This window comes from Cibotium barometz, chromosome 7, assembly GCF_041138505.1.
Source record: "Cibotium barometz isolate CiBa-2024 chromosome 7, ASM4113850v1, whole genome shotgun sequence".
Classification (NCBI taxonomy): Eukaryota; Viridiplantae; Streptophyta; class Polypodiopsida; order Cyatheales; family Cibotiaceae; genus Cibotium; species Cibotium barometz.
In genome coordinates, this window is record NC_141052.1 from 5399189 (window position 1) to 5416411 (window position 17223).

General features: G+C 41.4%; 1 protein-coding gene across 1 annotated transcript; it reads right to left on the reverse strand.

Annotated features, from left to right (window-relative positions):
- Positions 1-284: 284 nt before the first annotated feature.
- On the reverse strand, positions 285-4221 carry LOC147636616 (serine hydroxymethyltransferase 4-like). The gene is made up of 4 exons (XM_086800063.1): positions 2223-4221; positions 1262-1667; positions 900-1001; positions 285-699 (listed from the first exon to the last, which is right to left on the reverse strand). Exons 1-4 carry the CDS (start codon positions 3789-3791, stop codon positions 455-457), a joined length of 2322 nt encoding a protein of 773 aa, XP_086656189.1. The 5' UTR covers positions 3792-4221; the 3' UTR covers positions 285-454.
- Between the last annotated feature and the right edge of the window lie 13002 nt (positions 4222-17223).

The window sequence follows — 17223 nt, forward strand, 5'->3', positions numbered from 1 at the left end:
TGTTATTGAGTTGTCCATTCATATTGTGATATTTAAGTTGTGCTATTACGCGTGTGGGTGTCCAACGGAATCTACCCCCACTTGATGGGATTGGTTTCAACATACTACGCCCACAGGTTCCTTCGTTACCCCTCCACCAATCAGTTCCCCTGAGTGCTTTCTGCACTTACTGCTGCAATCGTACTGCAGTTTCTCTGCAGCAACCAGTCAGGCTAAATGAAGAGGTAGCCCAAAGGTCATAAGGGTGGATGCTCAATAGAACCCATTTAGGGATCAACACAGCATTTAAAAAATATACATCTGCGTTGAGTACATAGACAAAATTTGTTATAAGACGCATACAGTATGATGACGTGTGCTTTTTACAACAGAATCTGGAGGCATCAACCATCCCGTTCAAATATGTACTTGAAAGCTTCAATACAAAAACTGGTTCAAACCCAGTAAAGAGAAACTAATGATTGAACTTCAAAACTGATGTGTCAAAGCCGGGCATCTCAAAGGTAGAGGCAAATTTTTCTATACTGTATTTGAGGTCTTCGATTTCCTTGCTATTCTGCAAGCCTTTAAGGAAATCCTTGTGTTGCTTCCCATGCTCCCTCTGTACATCAATGGCTATTTGTAAGGCTCTGCAGAGAAACTCTGCTATCATCTCAAAATCACCCTCTATGCAGCCCCTAGAAGTCATTGCCGGGGTTCCTGAAACCAGGGCAAACGATAAAGTGATTATCAGTATGTATTGCTGCCCATTTAAACCAAAGAACGATGTTCTCCCTTGAACGAACAATTTGGGAGGGGGGTGCATCTGGACACCCCAGTCAACCTTGCTTTGGTGCAACCTCAAGCTGCTAAGAGGCTGGAATGCTGAGAATGGAAGTTTACCAGAAAAGGAAACTTACCGATTCTAACACCTCCAGGAGCAAAGGTGCCACTATCTCCGTAGACTGCGTTCTTGTTGAGCGTCATGTGACATAGCTCACAGACCTTCTCAAAACGATATCCTGTGGAGAGAAGAAAACAATGTCAAATCTCACGGCAGGCTCCTCTCAAACCAGGTCTTTGTGTTTGCTTTGCTAATGCCAAGGGTAAGGCAAGTGCTTGAAGAACTTGACTCTCCACACAACTGTCTGTCAAAAATCTTTTCAGAGAACTTTCATTTAAGTCTTACCACTACGCATGAGCATGCAAAATCTACAGGAGTTACTTTGCAAACTAAAAAACATTATGCCTCTTTTAAGGGCCTGAAAAGTTGTGAACTGACCTGTGAGACCATGGGGGCGGAGATCCCATAGTAAAAGATGGTTATCTGTACCATCCGTTACCAACTTACAGCCCCTTCTCTGTAATGCTACTATGAGCGCTTGAGCATTCTTTTTCACTTGTTGGATGTAAGCTTTGTACTCAGGGGTGGACACTTGCTTCAAAGCAACTGCTAGTGCTGCAATTTGATTGTTATGGGGACCACCTTGAAGCGAAGGGAACACGGCAAAGTTTACTCGATCCTCATAATCGTAATGCTCGGTGTCATCCAAAGTGTGGATGAAAGGGATTCGCCTCTTTTGTTTCAAACCTTTTCTGTAGAAAATCATACCTCCCCTGGGGCCCCTCAGACTCTTGTGTGTTGTTGACGTGACAATGTCGCAGTAATTAAACGGGCTGGCGCATTCCTATCAAAATGCGCAACGGCACAAAGTAGTTAAGAAATGTAAGCATTCGTGACACACTGGTGAGTGGGGGGGTGGAGGTGCCTGTGTGTGAGCGTGTATAAGGGTGCATGTGTGTGTGTGGGCCACCCACCCTGGAGTGAGGCGTGTCACAAACAGCAGGCCTACTGTTGCCTCATCTGGGTACCTTGCCTCACACTAATAGCCTCTTCTGTTCCTTTATAGATAGGGCTTATAACATGGCCCGATACTTCTGCTAAACCCTACCTCTAACTAGTAGACTAGCATGACACATGCAATTGAGACCTGGAGTTCATGCATGTTACATTCAAGTGGAAAACGCTACGATTTCTGATTAAATCAATTAATTTTCTTTTCAATGCAACTCATCAGTTCAGTGGGTGTGTGCATGCATGTTCTTGTGTGGGCAAGCAAGCAGGTGGGCAAGCATTGACTGTTAAGGGAGACGACTTTTGCACAAAATGCAACACAAAAAGGACAAACATTTCACCAAAAAAGAGCAAGTCCAACACTCTCCCCAAAGACACACATGTTTACCTGAGCTGCCACAAGGCCGCTGATATGAGCCATGTCACACATTAGAATTGCACCAACCTTATCTGCAATTTGGCGGAACCTAGCATAATCCCATTCCCGAGGGTATGCACTCCCACCACAAATTAAAATTTTCGGACGAAAATCCAGAGCCTTTTCCTCAAGCTTCTCATAGTCAATGTAACCTGTCTCAGGGTTCACTTTGTAAGGCAAGTTCTCGAAAAATATGGAGGCAGCAGAAACCTTCTTCCCACTTGATGTGTAATACCCATGGCTCAGGTGTCCTCCTGAAGGCGAGTCAAGGCCCATAATGCGATCCTTTGGCTGCAGTAGTGCAGTATACACTGCAAAATTGGCAGATGTGCATGAGTACGGTTGCACATTTACCCCCCATGATTCTGAGTCGAGATGAAAGGCTATCAAAGCGCGCTCACGGCAAAGGGTCTCAATCTGGTCAATATACTCATTCCCACCATAATAGCGTGCTCCAGGCAATCCTTCAGAATACTTGTTTGTGAGATGGCTGCCAAGAACTTCCATCACTGCTTGGGAGGTGAAGTTTTCTGAAGCTATCAGTTCAATTCCTTTCCATTGCCTAGTCTTCTCCCTTTCCATTATGTCAAATAACTGAGGATCAACATTTGATAAGGGCCTGTTACCCCACTCCTTCACGGTGAGCCGCCTTGAGGAAACAACTGGAACCTGGCTACTGTGATGGGGGGCATGCGAAGATCCATTCAGGCTTGGCTGTGAGTTTTGAGAGGGCACTTGCATGCTGTGAAGACCAAGTGTGGGCTTTTGAATAGAGCTTCTGGGAGAGCCTTCAAGGGACAATCTGGAAGGGCTAGGATGGACAGACATAGGGCTAGGATTCATAGCTTCCGACGACAATCTGCTGGGGCTGTGATGGACATTTTCCATGGGTAATCTGTTATGGCTTGCATGGGTAGCTTCCAAGGGTAATCTGTTATGGCTAGGATGGGTAGCTTCCATGGGTAGTCTGCTATGGCTAGAATGGGTAGCTTCCATGGACATTCTGTTAGGGCTAGGATGGACAGTTTCCATGGACAATCTGGTAGAGGCATCTGATGGGCTACGTTGTGTGAGCAGCTGACTCTGATGCAACCCTTGTTGAGCATGTTGTAGCAATGCTTGTTGCAAAGATTGCTGAGGGGAAAGAGTATGGCAATTAAGACTCGCCTGATGTAAATTACCATATGCTGGTAATAGTTGAAATGATCCTTGATTGTTGCCATTCTCATCACCATCTCCCTTCCTTCTTTTGAAGCCGCTCTGTGCGTCTCCAAGAAGATTGGAATCGCTCTTCCTGGCCATTGGAAGACTTTGCCTGGCATCTGGCTGAGGTAGGGTTAGGGTTTGCACAGTAGAGTCATAAGAGCCACCTTGGAGGGAGCCAGTAAGCCTAGAGAGGGCGTTTGAGTACATAGCAGCATCTGCTATAGACATGTAAGAGCCATTCATGCTCATCTGGAGAGGATTAAGAAAGCCTGTTGCTCTTTGGTGATCCGCTTTGTAATTGGGTTTTAATTCCTGAGAATCCATTGAGCACATAAAGAAAAACCCTAACCCTGACTGCACAGAATGAAGCAAAAAACAAACCCTGACTTGCAGCAACCTTGCACAGAATGATGCTAAGACCAGAGGCCAACTGGACAGAATCCAAACTATTCTTACACAGCAGACTGTGCTTCCACCTGCTTTGATCCTTGCTGCGAAATTGAATGATGTGAGAGTCAACACTTACAACAGGGATTGGATAACTCAACCATGATTAGAGGAGAACAGCAACAACAACGTCCACAGCCAGCTGACGAGGCTCCTCTTCCCATCTGCAAAGCTGGGGTAGCACAGGTGATGGCTATGCCCATTACAATCAAGAAAGAGAATAAGTGCGGGTGATGTTAGGAAGAGCGTGGTGTTCATGTTGAAACTTGACTAGGCCGAAGATGAACTGAATCTGGCCATGTTTCCCTCTCATTGAAAGGCGGCTTTACACATACAATCCACAACCATTCGACTGGTGGGCGGACGAGCAATTTAATCCTGAAAAATAATCTGTACACGATGGTTTGAAAACAAATTGCTAACTGCGTTGATTTTGCAACGTTGAGGACTCCACAGAGCTTTATTCGGACTACTATGTAGTCGATCGAGGAGGCACGGTCAAACCAGTATACCAACTAGCCGTGGTAGGAAGAGGTGGAGACATCAACAACTCTACTGTCAAGAGAATGCCTCTTTAATGCTATCATTGTCAGGGACCACACCGAGTCTCTAAGTGTCCCATCAAAAACCAACCAATCACCCAAGCTACATCTTCTAGCATACCACCTGTAAACCTGTAATCGTTGTGGCATAGATCATTGGATCAAAGATTGCCCCATGAAAGTGGTAGTTGCAAATCAGCAGAACGGTCCTACCACCATCACACCTCTCAATAGTGGGTGGTCAAACTAAGAGATCAATTTTGAGAAACCCTAACCCACATGTAAATGCAATAACGAGACTCATGGCTCAAAACACACCTGTTGTGGAAAAGAAAATAGAAAATCACACTACTTCAGTAGGCAGGATCTAAAAAGAAGAGTGGCCATAGAAGAAAGAAATATGTAAAAGGGAGCAAAACTAAGAAAACGGAATGAGTGAACTTAGGAGCACCTGACGAACCAGGCTACATGAATGATATTGATGAGGATTCCGATTCAATGGACACACACGCTGGTTCTTAAAAAACCAGAGACACTTAAACAAAAACCAAGGAGACCAAAAAGAAAAGGATGTAGACCCTCAAGAAACCAAACAAAGAGAAACTTGGTTCATACCCCGACCTTGTAAGAGTAAGTGGTGTGGCGGGGACAGTACGGTCGCCCTGCATGGTAATGACTCTACCTCCATGCTCAAAACATAGCGTATTATATAAGTAATTCGGAGCTAGACTAGGGCCCAAGCCATACAGCCACTCCCTGCCTAGATATACGTCTGCTCTGGCTAAGTGCATGACCTGAAAGTTAAGCGGAGCCTCGTAGTCCTGTATAGATAATGGGACCCCCAATACTACGGTATTCCATACTGTTTTGCCATATCCGTTGGCTAGGCCAACAGTATACTCATGACGAATCACAGTAATGGGAGTCCTAGATGGTGGTGTGGGAGTGAGTTTAATCACCAAAAAGTGTTGGGAAAAGATGGGTCAACCTTGTCTTGAAGTGTCTGACATTGTTGTCAAGATGGCAAATAGAACAATTGCCAAACCTATTGGGATGCTACAAGATCTTAGGATTAAGGTGCTGAAACTATTGGGATGTTATGAAATCTTAGGATCAAGGTGCTAAAACATTGGGTGACGCATACCTTCATCGTGATGGATTTCTATGACATGATCCTATGAAGACCTCTTATGCATGAAGCTAAAATGGTCCATGATTGGGCAAGGAAACATGTCTACTTGCAGTTCGATGTGATTCAATCTTTGAAGTAGACCTTGTGACTGGTCATGTACAACCTATGGGTGGTGGTGGACTTTTCACAATTAATCGGATACCACCATCAATTATGTTCCATTACAATATTGCTTCACATGCAAGAAGGACACCGCTATGAGAACTAGGGACCGTCCCAATCGAAAGTCATAGATGAAGGTGATGATTTAAGTTGGATTCAAATGATGGCCACCACAGACACTTGAGGAAGGCAAGTATCAACGTGGGTAACACCGAATGGCAAGGAACTCTCTCCAACGTTGTACAATTACGAATGATGAGTGCCATGTACTCTGACAACAAGCGAATCAGGGAGTATAGTGAGCTTGACTCCGTATGGGAAGAAGACTCTGATTCGTACACTTCTAACTCTTACACCTCTGGTGAGGAATCTCGGAATGAGATGGAAACAGAAGAAAAGCCAAATGGGGGGAGTGGAATCGAACCAAGAAAAATTGAGATAAGTGAAACAGAAATAGAATCAGATGAAGAAGCTTCTTACCAAAGCAAAAGAACACTAAAAAAACAGGACAAACAAAAGAGTTGTAAGTGTTGAGATTGGAGGTGACATGTGAGCTAGAGAGAAGAGTTGAGAATTATCTCACATTGATGTACAAGTCCAAGAGTGTACCTCCTCATATAAAATATCCATTTGTGGTCCAAATTTCAAATGTTTGCCATTGTTCTCCCATCCATTAGCTAAGATATTTTAGAAGGTTGTTGCTCAACCCTAGGCAAACCCACAACCGAGAGGGTTTGATCAATTTCGCTCTAAATGGCCCAAAATCAGCGCATTTGCCCTGATTGGTTTTTTCAATGGTTCTCCATCTATGCAACAAATTGGACCAAGCCCTTCTAGTTGAAGGTAGCCCATCCTTTAAGATTTAACTTGACCAAAGGGTTCTTCATTTGATGCAATATAGCGGCCAGGGCAAGCACATAACTAGTTTTCAAATATCAATGATTTGTGCTCATTTTTGCCAAGATTGAGCTAGTTCGTTAACTCAATCCAAATCTCCTCATTAAGAGGAAGAGTTTAATGCCAAAAGCCCCATCATGGCTCTCACCATTGAGCTCAATTGAAGCCTCCAATATTTACCCATATTAATCACTATAATTAAGCACTAATCACTATCATTAGTAGAAATCAAGCTAATTAAAGTTTAAAATTAGTAAATTAGGGTGTAAATCCATTGTGAGAAATCATATCTTGCATCAAAATTCATTACATCCTCTTGCATTACTCAATTGAAGAGAGTTTTTCATCGCCAATCTTATATTGAGACTAGACACTGGCCCTGAATCATTATTGTAAGGTCCATGTCCCCACCGCGCAACAAATTCAGGGCCGCTAGCAGCGGAAGTAGCACTTCTTGTGCGGGCTAGGGTCCCTCACTCAGGGCCTCACCCACGGATATCCGGACAAGAGACTAATCCATTGGTTCTTCTAAAACCGAGCCCGAAAAAACTTTCCTTGCCTGGAAAGCATGGGCGATTCCTCCAGGATAATTTTTCTCTAACGTAGTCAAAAAGTCTTAACTAATTGAACTGATCTAACCGAACCCATAAGTCCCATAGTCAGATCAGGGAAAGATTGCACTTGGATCATAGAGCAACGCTTTTTTCCTCATTGAGAGGCAGAGCTGTGGACGAGAATTGATGTGGTGTCATGTGAATTGTGACGTGAATGATTATGATGTGATGAGAAAGGAAATACAGATAAAATAAATGAGGAATGATGTGGAACAATGTGGAAAGACGAGAGTTCACTATAGAAACTGTATTTATGACCTGTTTTTTTTAAATGACTGTTTTATGTCAAGAATGCCGGGGAAGCATTTTGATCGTCTTGTGAATGAGGTCGTAGAGACCTAATCTAATAAAGTTGCAACAACTGATGGAGAGTCAATGGAGGACGTCTCGCGTAGCAAGGTCGTGACCAGTCTCAGTTTGATTAAAATGGTGAGCTTCCAGTACGATGGATGAGGGACCAAGGAAGTGGCCTATGAGTGAAGCGCTAGGTGTCCTGCAAAGAATCCTAGAGGGTGCTGACCATACGGTGCTCAGGCTCTGGGTCGCTGAAGATACCCACACATGCGTTGTGGAAGATATTGGAATAAGGAGTAAGAGTTGTTTTCTGAATTCGGGCATGGATCTGGTTGATTGACCTTGCTGGTCCTCAACGGATGAGTCCATGGTTCTTTTATATAAATCTGTTGGTTGATCTTGCTGATCTTCAACGAAGATTCCATTTTGATATGTGAATATTGCCGAGTACTATGAGCTAGGAACCATCGAAAAGACCCCTAAGTGGATAGGTGGTGAGCATTCTGGTTGCTAATGATGCCATAGGTACACTGAGAAAGGAATGACTGGAAATTAGAATTCAACCGGAATTTTTGGAGGATTATGATCAGTGACTATGATTTTATTAAATGATTGTTTTAAAGACAGCTGAATCTGTGAAAAAGGCAATTTCATATTGGGTGTGTAAGTGGTGTGACTAGTTTTAAGTTTGCATGAATATCTGGCTAAGGAGCCTAGGAACTCTTTTCCCTGGTACCCGGGATAAAACCTAACCAAATTCCTAATTGGATCCCATCACTACAGTGGTTGGGCGGTTGGCTAACCCATGGGACTGGATGGGGTTAGGCTGGACTGATGGATCCCTAAATTGAGACTCAATTCTGTTATGGTATGATAGATGAAGTAAATCCCAGACAAAAATTGTTCTATGGAAAAGAATCAACGGCTGTGCCTCTCAATGAGGAAAAAAGTGTTGGTCTCTATGATCCAAGTGCAATCTTTCTCTGATCTGACTATGGGACTTATTACGGGTTCGGTCAGATCAGTTTAGTTATTTAAGACTTTTTGACTATGTTAGAGAAAAATTATCCTCGAGGAATCGCCCGTGCTTTCCGGGCAAGGGAAGTTTTTCTGGGTTTGGTTTTGGAAGGATTAGTCTCTTGTCCGGATATCCGTGGGCGAGGCCCCGAGTGAGGGACCCTGGCTTGCACAAGAAGTGCTACTTCCGCTGCTATCGGGCCTGAATTCGTTGCGCAGTGGGGACAGGGACCTTACAGCTGGTATCAGAGCAAACTTGGGATCAACTGAGAAGTCAAAAATGTCAAAAATTGATGAAGTAGCAGTAAAAGGTTGAAATTGTGTGATAAATTCATACAAATTGTTATTCAGACTGAAATTCATAAATTGGTAATTGGGTCTTCAGATGGAAGTACCACAATTATATGGAATCCCTGACTTGCTTGAGGCCTAGACATGATGGTATTTACCTTATAATTCCAAGGACCGTGACTACCCGTATATACCGAGGGTATAACTGCAGCTCTTTAGTGAAAGTATATACGAGTAAATCTAAGATCTTGAAATTATAAGCAAAAATGCTATCCAGATGATGAATTCGAATGTGGTTGATATGATTTTAAAATTCTGGTTGAGAACTGATGAGTTGATTTGGATTCTGATTGAAAAATGATGATTCCTGAATTTTGGTTGAAATGTAATAAGCTGAACAAAACCACAATGAGGATGAATGGGACGAGTCCTTGTGATGTTCATAACTGGAATGACGATAATGACTTCAGCAAATCACTATGAGATAAGTGGATTATGCAGACAAATTGCTACTGTTAACACGACACCCAGTGGATCAAGTTAAGGGATGACAAATTACAAATCTGTATACATTCAATTACATCACATCCATTTACACCCATCACATCTCATTCAATCATATCCATCACATTCTTTCATTCATACCACACCACATACATTCTCATAACCATCCCATCACATACATTCTCTCCACATTATATCACATCACTTCTCTCCACACCATATCTCATTCATACACATCCATCCTATCGTTCACCTATACGACTGCCCACATCCATTCATACATTCATATCTATCACTTCACATCCACATGTATTCATGTCACATCACATCATTTTTCATCACATCACATTCCTTCGCATACACATCCACATCACATTCTTTTACATACATTCACATCCATTCTTTCACATACATCCACTCACATCCCATATCATTCATTTACATCTTGATTCACATGACATCACATCTCATCACATCTATTCACCTCTCACATCTCTTCACCCCTATTCACATCACATCCATCCATCCATTCATGCACATCTATCTGATTCACATCACACATCTCATCACATCTATTCACCTCACATCTCATCAATCACTAAGGTCGTATGTGACTGCTCTTGTTGGAAGAGGCTCACTGAGTCCTTGGGCCACCCCCCTTCCTAGACTAGTCAGTATGTCCAAGGTGTGGGCATCCAGGAAAGGGTTGGTACTTATAGGATTTGCGGGAATGTTAGGCAAGGGACCAAAGCCTGGTGGGATCGAGATGACAGCAGGGGGTGTAAAACCCAATGACACGCTTGTTATAGGCATGGCCAACGGCATTGGGAGATGAATTTGTGGCATGGATCTTAATGGCTCGAAGATGTCAGCCACCATTGGGCTTAATCCTTGTGTGACCTCTGGCAATCTCTCCCCATCGTGGCCATGTTGGAGTGCCTAAATGCTCCTTAATGAGCAATTACAGAGTTTTTTTTTGCTTTATTATACTTTCCCTTGGCCCATACAGCCTCAAGAGGCTTGGCGTACTCTTCGTTGGATCAAACGGGTGTTCGTTTGCCCTAATTAGCTTAGGCGCTATATGCACGTGAACGACCTCTGAGATATTTTTTCGAAAAAAGCGTATGCTAGGAACTTCCCATATGGAAGAGGAGGTCCTAAAACCTATTTTCCACCATCACTTTCTCAAGACAAAAAAAATTTCTGAGAATTTTTTCCCTGTATTGGAGGGTGTTCCAAAAGGAATTTTGAAAAACCCTATATGAGGGAGTTGTAGTATTTTTGGAGTACTACAACTTTGTTTCCTTGAGTCTACAACTTTGTTTCCTTGAGTCGTCCGTGATTTTGTTGTTTAGTCCCTCAAAAAGTAGCCCGAATATGGCTCATCGTCGTTTTCGCGTTGTTTTTTGCATTTTTTCGTGGTTTTTGGGCTATTTTTTGCCTCGATTTTTGGGTCAAATTTTGAGGCTACTGGTCAGAGACCAAAATGATCGATTTTGACTTCGGACGACCATATCCAAAGTTGAAGAGCTTGATGTCAGCTTTCCGATGAGCCCTAGAGCGCCTTCATTGGATATACGGTTTAGGAGATACGGGCCTCCAAACAGGGGTGTTTTCCAGAGTCTTCCCTCCCCCCCATGTGAATTCGGACGACCAAGTCCAAAGTTGAAGAGCTCAATGTCAGCTTTCTGATGAGTCCTAGAGCGCCTTCATCGGATATATGGTTTAGGAGATATGGGCCTCCAAACAGGGGTGTTTTCTAGAGAGCCCCCCTCCCCTCCCCCCTGTGAAACTAGTGTTTCACGCCGGACCACGAAAAATTAAATTTGTTTTTTTTTCGTCAAATTTTTGTTCACGTCCGATTTTCGTCACGTCGGATTCCCGTTCACGTCGTTTTTTCGTTCATGTCATTTTCCCGTTCACGTCGAATTTTCGTTCATATCATTTTTTCGTTCATATCATTTTCTCGTTCACGTCGAATTTTTGTTCATGTCATTATTTCGTTCACGTCGTTTTTTTAAAAACCGCATGAACTGGTGTTTCACGCCGTGAAACCATTTTCACGCGTGAACCGGACTTCACTGTGGAAATTAAATTAAATTTTATTTTTATCGCGTGAACTAGTCTTTCATGCCGTGGAATGATTTTCATGTGTGAACTCCGTCACGTGGAAATTATTATTATTATTATTTTTTGGAGTCTAGTGAGAAATACGAATTTCCCTTTTGGAGGGGAATATTTTTTGAATTTAAAATGAAAGGGATATGGACATTTTCCCAAAAAAGGTAAGTGGAATAAAAAAAGTCAACCTTTTAATGACACCCCTTACACCCTTCATAAATGACTCCCAAAATGGACAAATTGACAACTCATGACCATCTTCTCATTGAATGCTCATTAGCCTTAATGAGTTATGTAAAAAAGTGATTAAAGATTAATCCAAGATTAATCCTTTCACTAATCTTTCTCTCTTTTACACTAATCAAGGACTCTAATTAACCACTAATCCCTAATTAATTCACACAATTGAGCACACCATTGGATAGAGTAAGAAAAAACTAATCTTTGTGTATCAACAATTGTGTAAATTAATCTAAATTAGAAGATTAATTAGACTCTTAATTATAGTCTCCTCTTTAAGGCAAAATTAAGCAAAGAGAGTCAAATTTCTCCAATTGATAAAAAAATTGATGTGATTAGGTGTTTTGATGCATCTAGATGCTCTCAAAACACTCAAAAATCCTGATTTCGACTTCTCATATGATCAATTTAGACCCCAATTAACACATTTTATAAAATTTTAGCCTCTTGAACAAGATTAATCACCCTTAATGATAAAAACCAGTCCATTAAGAGAAATTAGTCAAATTCAAGGGTTTTTTTATGGTTTTAAATTTTTTAAAAAAAGATTAAGCTACTCCTAATACTTGCTAACACTCTAATCCAAACAATTTCAACAAAAAACACTCTAATCCAAACAATTTCAACAAAAAACACACAATTAAACTAGAATTAATGATCTTAGTTCTATGTTTAAACTAAAGAGAGCTAACATTCACTAAGAATTGCATTCTTTTACATTGTTTGATGCAAAGGATGCAAACTAAGCCTAATACAAACTATGTGCAAACCCTAAGAACATGAAAAACCACAAAAGTAACAAATTAATCTAAAAATTAAGCAAAAAGCATTCTTTTCAAAAGCAAAAAAGAGCTATTCCACACCCAATCTCACACAAATCACCATCAAATACACATCTTTTTCATGGGAAACCACTAATCAAGATAATGGGCAATGGGTTATGCGTAGATTAGAGACAAAATGATGGAAAAAGCCAAGGGATGGCTCCCCGGTAGAGCAGCGCCAAAAATGTTATGGCTCACCCTAACCCTCCTTGAAACACATCCAAAAAGAGATTACCTAGTGAACTGTAACTATCGTGAGAATCTTTCCAATGGTTGAGCTCGTAACCCTTGAGGTCTCCAAGCTCTACAACTCCTTGAGAAGAAATTCCACCGCGTCTCCTGCATGAGCATTGTCACACCGCCGTGTTGCACTACTACTACAGGTACTCATCCCTCCTCTCAGCTCACCTCACTCACACACACACTCACTAGCATGCTGGCGGTAGCTCTTATTAATCCTAGAATTGGATTAACAGTTATCAATTCTTCTCAACAACGTCGACAAAACCCCCTATACAACGTCGACAAAACCCCCTATGATGTTCTTGTTTCCACACTAATAAATGTCGACAAAACTCTAACCAAAGTTGAATCTTCACTACTTGAGCACTAATCTAAATTCAAAAACACATCAAATGTCACTCAAGGAATCAGTCAAAATGCTTTTTATGTGGAAAAACTGTCAGATGTAATCACTGTGGCAAGCTTGGTCACATCTTTGCAAATCGTCGTTCCAAAAATAAGCCAACAAAAAAATTTATAATGCTTGTGAAAGGATTGGGCACAAAGAATGGATGGATAGATGTGATGGGAATAGAAGTGATGAGAATGAGAGGTAAATAGATGTGATGATATGTGATGCGAATCAGATAGATGGGAATGAATGGATGGTGGATGTGATGAGAATAGAAGTGATGAGAATGAGAGGTAAATAGATGTGATGAGATGGGATGCGAATCAGATAGATGGGAATGAATGGATGGATGGATGTGATGAGAATAGAAGTGATGAGAATGAGAGGTAAATAGATGTGATGAGATGGGATGCGAATCAGATAGATGGAAAAGAATGGATGGATGGATGTGATGAGAATAGAAGTGATGAGAATGAGAGGTAAACAGATGTGATGAGATGTAATGCAAATGAGATAGATGGGAAAGAATGGATGGATAGATGTGATGTGAGAATGAAAGGTAAATAGATGTGATGATATGTTATACGAATCAGATAAATGTGAATGAATAGATGAGATGTGATGTCATGTGAATCAGGATGTAAATGAATGATATAGGATGTGAATGAATGGGATAACATGTGAATCTGGATGATGTGAATGAACGATAAGGGACGTGAATGAATGTGTTTTCATGTGAATCAGGATGTGAATGAATGAGATGTGATGTGAAATGGATGTGATAAGATGCAATGTAAACTGGATAGATGTTAATGCATGTGAAGTGATGAGATGTGATGTGAAATGGATGTGATAAGATGCGATGTAAACTGGATAGATGTTAATGCATGTGAAGTGATGAGATGTATGGGTAGATGCAAGTAGATGTGATCTGATGAGGATAAATGAGGAAATAAGTGATGAGATAGAAAAAGATGTGATTAGATGAGAATGGGAATACTTATGAAATGAATGTGGATTGATGTGTGGGTAATGTGGATTGATGTGGATGGATGAGTGGATAATGTGGATTGATGTGGATGATATGTATGGATGTATGGATGATGTGGATTGATGTGTGGGTAATGAGGATTGACGTATGGATTGATGAGGATGGATGTATGAAAGATGTGGATGGATGTGTGGATAATGTGGATTGATGTGGATGGATGAGTGGATAATGTGGATTGATGTGGATGGATGTATGGATGATATGGATTGATGTGTGAGTGATGTGGATTGACGTGAATGGATGTATGGATGATGTGGATTGATGTGTGGACCATAGGTACACCGATGAAGGAATGATTGGAAATAAGGATTCAACCAGAGATTCAACCAGAGATTTTGAGCATTGTACCAGAGATTTTGAGGATTGTAATCAGTGACACAATGGTTTCATTAAATGATTGTTTTAAAGATAGCTAAAGCTGAGAAAAAGGCAATTTCATATTGGGTGTGTAAGTGGTGTGACTAGTTTTAAGTTTGCATGAATATCCGGCTAGGGGGCCTGGGAACTCTTTTCCTTGGTACCCGAGACAAAACCTAACCAAATTCTTAATTGGATCCCATCATTACAGTGGTTGGGCGGTTGGCTAACCCACGGGACTGGATGGGGTTAGGCTGGACTGATGGATCCTTAAATTGAGACTCAATTCTGTTATGGTACGATAGATGAAGTAAATCCCGGACAAAAATTGTTCTATGGAAAAGAATCAATGGCTGTGCCTCTCAATGAGGAAAAAAGCGTTGGTCTCTATGATCCAAGTGCAATCTTTTCCCTGACTGATGGATCCTTAAATTGAGACTCAATTCTGTTATGGTACGATAGATGATGTAAATCTCGGACAAAAATTGTTCTATGGAAAACAATCAATGGCTGTGCCTCTCAATGAGGAAAAAGCGTTGGTCTCTATGATCCAAGTGCAATCTTTTCCCTGACTGATGGATCCTTAAATTGAGACTCAATTCTGTTATGGTATGATAGATGAAGTAAATCCCGGATAAAAATTGTTCTATGGAAAAGAATCAACGGCTGTGCCTCTCAATGAGGAAAAAAGCATTGGTCTCTATGATCCAAGTGCAATCTTTTCCCTGATCTGATCTGGGACTTACGGGTTTGGTCAGATCAGTTCAATTAGTTAAGACTTTTGACTACGTTAGAGAAAAGTTATCCTGGAGGAATCGCATGTGCTTTTCGAGCAAGGGAAGTTTTTCTGGGATCGATTTTGGAAGAACCGATGGATTAGTCTCTTGTCCGGATATCCGTGGGCAAGGCCCCAAGTGTGAGACCCTGCCCCACGCAAGGAGTGCTACTTCTACTGCTAGAACCCCTGAATTCGTTGCGCGGTGGGGATAGGGACCTCACATCTTGGAATTATCCCCACCAACAAACTACAAGGGAGTTCAGAGATTTATGGGCCATGTCGGCTACTACCGTTGGTTTATTCTTTTATATGAAGAGATAGCTCGTCCTTTGTACAAGCTATTGATTGTATTTGTATGGACCGAGGAGTGTCAACAACAAGCTTATGATGTGTTGAAGCAAGCCTTGGTAAGTGCTCCAATCTTGCAAGCTTGGGATGTCACTTCCATGTGCACATTGATGCCTCCAATTTTGTAATTGGATGTGTCCTAGCATAGCCAGGGAACACAAATTGGACTACCCTATTAGTTTTATAGGTTGGCAACTAGACAAGGCTGAAATCAAATACACCACCAATTTTATAGTATTTGTGAGGCCTTACAAGAAACATGTCATGGTGGATCATCTATCCCACATACATAATGGTGAAGCACCAATTGGAGTTGATGAATGAGTTACCGGATGCTACACTATTCAAGGTATTGGCTATTCCACAATGGAGTGATAAAATCATTAACTTCTTGACTAATGGTTTTCCCCATAAGGAAAGTTACTGAGGAAAGATTTAGCAAGGAAGTTGCTAAAAGAGAGTGAGCCTTACCAACTTATTACTAGAACTCTTTATAGAAGAGGTAAGGATGACATTCTTAGACATTGCCCAAGAGAGGAAAAATACCTCATGATCATGGAACACGCACACCATGCGGTAGCAAGTGGATATTTTGTGATAAAAATCATAGCCAAGAAAAGACTCCATCGGGGTATTGGTGGCATGTACTTTTCAAGGATTGTGCTTTATTTGTAAAAGGGTGTGATGAGTGCTAACATTGTACCAAGCCACAAAGGAAGGACATGATGCTACTAAATCATGTCAGAGTGGACCAACTTTTTAAAAAATGGGGCTTAGATTTCATTGGTCCCATTAGTCTCGCTGTCTGTGGCACACAAGCATGCTTCACAGATTATGTTACCAAATGGGCCGAAGCAAGAGCCTCAAGAAAAGTGGATGCCATGATAGTTGCTAAGTTTCTTTATGAGAACATTATTACATGCTTTGGATGTCCATTTGAGCTAGTGAGTGATCAAGGTAAACATTTCATCAACGACGTTATCAAACATCTCACTAGCACATTCATGATTACACACTGCAAGTCAACGCCACATTAGCCATAGGCAAATGGCCAAGCGGAGAGTACCAAAAATGTTTTTCACACTAACAAAGACTGTTGAGGCTTGATATACTGAGTGGGAGTCTAAGATCACATTAGTTTTATGGGCTTATCGCACATCATATAAAGTTGAAATTGGTTGCACACCCTTTAGGATGATGTATGGACTTGAGGCAGTCATGCCTTGGGAGTTCATGATTCCAAGCTTAAGAGTGGCTGTAACCACCACAAGAAGCTTGAAGGTAATGAATTAGTTGAACAATTGTTTGTTCTAGAACAACTTGAGGAAGAAAGAAAACTTCTTGTGTAAAACATGCTAATCGAGAAAGACAGCTAGAAGAGGAGATCAAGAATTGGCATGGTGGATTAAACCTAAGCATGCACATAATTAAGTGATAAGAAATAATTAAGTGACTAGCATAATGATATAAAATGCGAGAGTTATTTATTCATAAATGTATAGGCTTTGAGTA

What these genes read in the sequence shown, in the direction of transcription:
- LOC147636616 (XM_086800063.1), bottom strand. Translation starts at nt 3,791, where the DNA reads ATGTGCTCAATGGATTCTCAGGAATTAAAACCCAATTACAAAGCGGAT. An exon ending in GCGGCCTTGTGGCAGCTCAG is followed by an intron (nt 1,668 to 2,222) that starts GTAAACATGTGT and finishes GCATTTTGATAG; the next exon opens with GAATGCGCCAGCCCGTTTAA. An exon ending in CCGCCCCCATGGTCTCACAG is followed by an intron (nt 1,002 to 1,261) that starts GTCAGTTCACAA and finishes TTCTCTCCACAG; the next exon opens with GATATCGTTTTGAGAAGGTC.